This window comes from Saccopteryx bilineata, chromosome 12 (genome assembly GCF_036850765.1).
Source record: "Saccopteryx bilineata isolate mSacBil1 chromosome 12, mSacBil1_pri_phased_curated, whole genome shotgun sequence".
Classification (NCBI taxonomy): Eukaryota; Metazoa; Chordata; class Mammalia; order Chiroptera; family Emballonuridae; genus Saccopteryx; species Saccopteryx bilineata.
In genome coordinates, this window is record NC_089501.1 from 6,281,082 (window position 1) to 6,287,081 (window position 6,000).

Sequence of the window (6,000 nt, forward strand, 5' to 3'; positions counted from 1 at the left end):
GATCCCCGGTCAGGACACATGCAAGAATCAACCAAATGAATGCATAAATAAGTGGAACAACAAATTGATGTTTCTCTCTCTCTAAAATCAATATATAAAATCTTTAAAAATGTTTAAATGACAAAGGACTTGTAAGGCAATTGGATATATCAAGGGGCACACTGTGCCATTTTTCTTCTTCCTTTCTGATAATCACAGAATTAGAAAATGAAGAGGAAGACAAGAAGTGATGAAGAAAGACCAAATTTTGCCAGATGGTTTTTCAGAAGAGGAAACATTATTTTTTCTTTCTGACACATTGTTCCAAAGGATCTATGACTAACAAACCAAGCCAGCACATTGTTGGCTTGTGACTCTGTGACTCAGTAGTCACTTTTCTATCCAACATATTAAATGTCAAGGAAAATATCTCTGATAAGAGAGGAGAAATTTCTTCAGGAAGCTTGGCTCCTGGTTGAGTGCCTCTCCTGTACAAATGAGCCATATATTTTGCTGCTCTCGTTTAAGTGGATTGCCAACCTGTGAGGGAAACACCTATTCAAGACTAATAAAGAACGTAAATCATAGAGAATGGGATCTTAGTCCTATATAAATGCCCCCCAAAAGAACTTTACCCATGTAATCATTATAAATGTCTATTTAAGAAAAAAAAATCAGAAAGAAACACAGAAAACAAAGAGAAGGGAAAGGACAGAAAAAGAATTACAGTGATATTTTGATTCAAGCATAGTATGCAATCAAGAGACTAAGAGCTCTGATGGAATGCTTAAAGCCTCTGTAATATACAAAAATGTATGGGTTCCAGCCTAGTTTTAATAAAAAAATGGCAGTATTTATCCATAGTGAGTTCTCATTTCACAGTGCTCTAGGATTAGAACACCTGATGTGAAAGGGTATTTAATATATACAGCTGGTTCTTACATGGCTTGGTGAAAGAGGGATGAGGAAAGAAGAAAAGAATTATATGAGGACTTACACTTCTCTCTCTCTCTCTCTCTCTCTCTCTCACTTTTTTTAATTCAGTGAGAGGAAGGGAGGCAGAGAGCCAGACTCCCACATGTGTCCTGACTAGGATCTACCTGGAAAGCCCACTAGGGAGTGATGCTCTGCCCATCTGAGGCATTGCTCCGTTGCTCGGCAAATGAACTCTTCCTAGGCCCTGAGGCAAGGCCATGGAGCCATCATCAGCTAGAGAGGCGGGGGGGGGGGGGGGGGGGAGGGGGGCAACTCGCTCTAATCCAGCCATGGCTGTGGGAGGGGAAGAGAAAAAGAGAGAGAAACGAGAGTGGGAGGGGTGGAGAAGCAGATGGGCACATCTCCTGTGTGCCCTGACCAGGAATCAAACCGAAGACATCCACATGCCAGGCCAACGCTCTACCACTGAACCAACAGGCCACGGCCCACGTCTTTTTTTATAACATTTATTTTCTTTAAGAGAAGCATAAACTATGATTAAAGTGGTAATATAATTGCTGAATTTTTGTTCCTCTAACACCTGCAAAGGAAGCATGTTGACAAAAAACACTCAGCAAACCAATTACTTCATGCAGGTTTTCATCCATCCAGAAAGCCATCCTCAAAATAGATGGAACTTTTTTTCCTTCACCAATCAATGTGGTAGGTACTTACAGCAAGTACCCAAGAACCTAAATAACATTGTTTATCATTATTCTCAACAAACAAAAGTTAAGTAAAATAAGACCCAAGGAGTTTAACACATAACTTCCAAACTTTAACTGTATCAATTATTTCATGGTGCATTCAGCTTATATTTCAGCACATCTTGATGAGAGGCTAATGAGGAACAAGATTTGTCCCCCAGGAGATAAGGACTATTGAGCTCTGTTCCCAGAAGTGGGAGAACAGATAACTGGTCTTTCCAGTTCTGAGGAACATTTCCATTCAAATAAAAGAATGAGAAAAGGAAACAAATTCAAGATTCCTACTGTCTAGGAATTTGGGGAAATTAGAACGTATACCCTGAAAATAAGTAAAGTAAATAAATAAATAGTTATAAATAGTTAGGGAGAAGGAAATCCAGGGAATCTTTTTCTTTAGGAGACTAAAAACTTAATATTTTTAAAATAGCAATAAACTCACTCCTTCTTATATTTTTTTAACCAAAGACATTTAGAGTTACGCATAATAGGTTGAAGTAGATTCTACTATTTTTTACACATTGGTGTTTCAAGAATAAGCATTTGCTAAGCTTCACTTTGGGAAACACAATGCTTTCCATTAAGAACAACTCTAGAGACAAAACATTCTATCTGAAATGGATTACCAGTTCACAACATGTGCACAGCAACTCAGAAACTGGGAGTGCATTTATGCTGCCATCTCAAATTGGGGGAAGATCAGCATGAAAGAAGGATTGATATGGGAAGATTTCCAGGCAATATCCTTGACCTAAATGTTCAAGGATAAAAAGGAAATAGGTTATAACAACAAATTACATTTGGAGAATGGCTGCGGCTCAAGATTTGGAACAGATTAGTGAAAATTAAAGCTACCATTATCAAGTGCTTACAACACACCATATTCTATACAAATATTTCCTTTTGTTTTTTTCTAATTTAATTTTAATAAAACTGATCTTTCATCTTTGTTAGCCACTCTTACTCCCTAGTTGATCCCTACAGCCTCATGGCTTTAGCAACATTGTGCACTGAAGTCACCTACATCTTTATCTTCAGCCTGGACATCTCCTCCAATTCCTGATTCGTTTCTCCACACTTATTTGACATTTCCACTTGGGTGTGTGAAGGATATCTCAAACTCAACACGTTTAAAACCAAACTCCTGACTTCTATACATATCTGTCAAAACAAACAAAAAAACTAAACAAAAATGACCACAGAAAACTACTCCTCCCTCATCTACCTTCAGAATATCTCCAGAAGCAACAACCACTTCTCACATCTGCGTTTCTACCGGTCCCTGAGCCAGCACCATCTCCGGCCAGGATCACCGCAGCCTCCTAAACGTGATGGATGTGAACTTCCCTTCCAGTGACCCTCTGAGTCTGTGCATTCCAAACTTCCACATTTGTAGGACAGGCTCCAGTTAAAGACACTGTTTTCTTAAGTGGAGACTAAGAGTGGTTCTTGGACAGATGACAACAGAAACAACAGAGGCTAAAAGCAGATGTGAAAGGAAGAGTGAAGGGTAGGGTTGATGGGATATTTGAGAACATCTGGAGAGACAAAAGAACCTGAACGCTTAAGAAAAATCAAGTTGTTGATGAAATGTTTCCTCTCAGCCTTTCTTGACTCCCCAGGTAGAGTTCAAGGCCTTAATTATAGCACTGGTGACGTTACTGGATGCCTGTGCTGGGTGCCTCCTGGACTAGACTTGGAACTCATTTTGTACTCCCAGTGCCTGATGCAGCATCTGGGACCTGGCAAACCCTTGGCAAAAGTGCAATGAATGCATAACATGGTATCACAGAACATGTATTAGGAGAATGGAGAAGAAAGTGGCTGAATTCTTCTGGAAGACCAGGTTAAGCCTTTTTACATAGGATGTGAGATTTTGGAGATAGAAAAAAGTATTTGAGTTTATCCAGGAAGATAACACTGATGGGACCACAGTGGTGTGGAAAGACAGAGGGTAAGGCTTGATGAAGAGGTGAAGGTAAGGAAAGCAGCAGAAAAAAGAATTGAGGGCGGAGGAGGGCCGAGTATGTGATATGGAAAAATAGATTAGAACTAGGAAGCTAGGTCCTAGCCAGTTGCTCAGTGGTAGAGCGTTCCTGTGGATGTCCCAGGTTCAATGCCTTGCCTGGTCAGGACACACAGGAGAAGCGACCATCTGCTTCTCTATCCCTCCCGGTTTGTTCTCTCACCCCCCCCCCCCTCCTGCAGCCATGGCTTGATTGGCTGGCCCTGGGTGCTGAGGTTGGCTCTGTGGCCTTTCCCTCAGGCTCTAAAAAATGGCTCCGGTTGCAACCGGGCAACAACAAAAAAAGAACTAGGAAGCTAAAGAATGCAGCAGACTCAAAGGAAACGTTTTTCTCTCCCCCAGAGGTGAGGTGGTGAGGAAGGAGGAAAGGTATATTAAAGAAAGGAAGGAGAGAAGGAGGGAAGGAGGGAAGGAAAGAACGAAGGAAGGGAGGAAGGAAGGGAGGGAGGGAGGAGGAAGGAAGGCAGGCCAGGCAACAGAAAGGACTAGGACGGGATCAGTGCGTATAAGGACCAGGCAAACTCAAACCTGCAGTTCTTAATCTTTCACTCTCAAGTACCAAGTAAATTATTGAGCTCAAAAAGGAGATGGGAGGTCAGAGGCTTAATAATCTTCGGTTAAAACTGGACTTCTTCGTGAGGTGTGAGCCAAGAGGTCAATGAGGTAGGAAGAGCAACGCTGTCGAGTGTTGTAAGACAAACTCAGGTTATTACTTCAATCCTCCAGGTTCCATTTAACTCCCCATTAAGTGATGCTAGGGGCTCAACTTCTCAACTCGCGCTCGCCACCCTGCCGTCTGCGGTGTAATTCAAGGGCAATTCGTCGGGAGAGTGGACTTTCTTCACCGCAATGAAGGTCGTGGAAAAGTAATTCACAGTGGATACCCACCCAGCTTTGTCCAGGTCTCTAGAACACTGGGGAAAGCACAGAACATAAACAAAATCACTTCTTTCCCTTCAATGCCCATCTCCCATACCTTCCCGTCGCTCGAACGCGGGAACAGGGCTTTGTCCTTCTCCGCCGCCTGCGCCTCGCGCAGTGAGCACACAGTGAGCGCCCAGCAAATAGTGGTTGAATATTGAATGAACTCTGCTCAGTCCCACTTGGTTATATTAAAAGGTGCCACTAGTGGAGCTGCCTAAGAGAGCGCATGGTTAAGACTTTTTTGACGGTTCCAGTGAGGGTGGCCTGCGATGCCCGAGCCAAGGGCACCGCAGCGCGGTGGAGAAGGGGAGTCGGGCTGGGGCCCAAGACTGCATGGCTTGCCACTGACCTTCCGGCGGGGACGCCCATGCGGGGCACAGCAGCCGGGCTCTGGCGTCCCGCTCCCGCCGCCCCCCGGCGGCGCCCGGCGCCCGCTGCGCACGTAGGTCACCTGCCTCCTCCTGGAGCCGCGCTGCGGAGCGGGCGCGGGCGGCAGGTGTGGCGCGGGCGGCCCGGGGCCCGGAGCGGGCGGGGCGCCGCGGGCCTGGGACGGGGGCCCGGCGCGCCGCAGCTCCGCGCAGAGCCGCAGGCCGAGCAGCAGCGCGGCGCCCAGCAGACAGCGGCTCAGGGCGCGGCAGCCCCTGCCGGACGACTTCTCTCTCGCCATGGCCGGGGCCGACCGCGGGGCTGCCTTCAGAGGCCCTCGCGCGGCGCCTGGCCGCCAGCAGGGATGTGGCCCTGAGGTCCCGAGCCGCCAGCAGGACACCCACCCCCACTCCCACCCCCGCCTCTGCGGGCCGGGCCGGGGCGCGGGCTCGGACCCGCCTCCCTTCCTCCGGTCCAAGGAAGCCTCCGCGTAACCTTATCCTGCCCAGCCGAGCGCGCCCGGCCACTGAAGGGGCGAGGTATTGGAGGGCCGGGCGAGGTCCCGGGGTGTAGGCGGCTCGACTGGGCAAGAACCCGAGCCCATCTCACCTCGGGGGTCCCTGAGGAGGCTCCCTCCACCCCGGTCTCCAGAGCCTGGCAGAGCTGAAAGCTGCATGGCCAGAAAAAGCGCATTCCTAACGGGGGGGATCCTGGACCGCAACTTCATTTTCTAGGATTAGTACTTTTGGAGAAACACGGGAGGCGGCTAGGTGAGCTGCCAGGTTTTGCTACAAGGAGCATGTTCTGATTGCCAAGAGGTTCGTGCCATTAAGCACAATATAAAAATACATCGCACTTATGCTCAAGTTTACAACTTCTCTCCATCAAGAAAGGAGGGGGCGAGGGAGGAGAGAAGAGCCCTCTCTCGGTGCAGAATCAAAATTAGAGTTATTCCGTTTCTAAATTCTGCCTGAAGCCAATCCGTGCTTTCTCTCCGTGTTATGAAATGTGTGGGGGTGAAGGAGA

The 6,000-nt window shown here is 47.1% G+C and overlaps 1 protein-coding gene across 2 annotated transcripts in view; it reads right to left on the reverse strand.

Annotated features, from left to right (window-relative positions):
- Window positions 1–5,686, reverse strand: part of METTL24 (methyltransferase like 24) — a 146,742-nt gene extending 141,056 nt beyond the window's left edge. Inside the window, exon 1 of one of the 2 annotated variants that reach the window (XM_066248409.1) lies at window positions 5,584–5,686. In XM_066248409.1, coding sequence (XP_066104506.1) covers window positions 5,584–5,667 — 84 coding nt within the window. In that variant the 5' untranslated portion in view covers window positions 5,668–5,686. Of the gene's footprint in view, window positions 1–4,957; window positions 5,346–5,583 lie in introns of those variants that run through there. The other variant, XM_066248408.1, reaches the window with a different exon arrangement.
- Window positions 5,687–6,000: the final 314 nt, after the last annotated feature.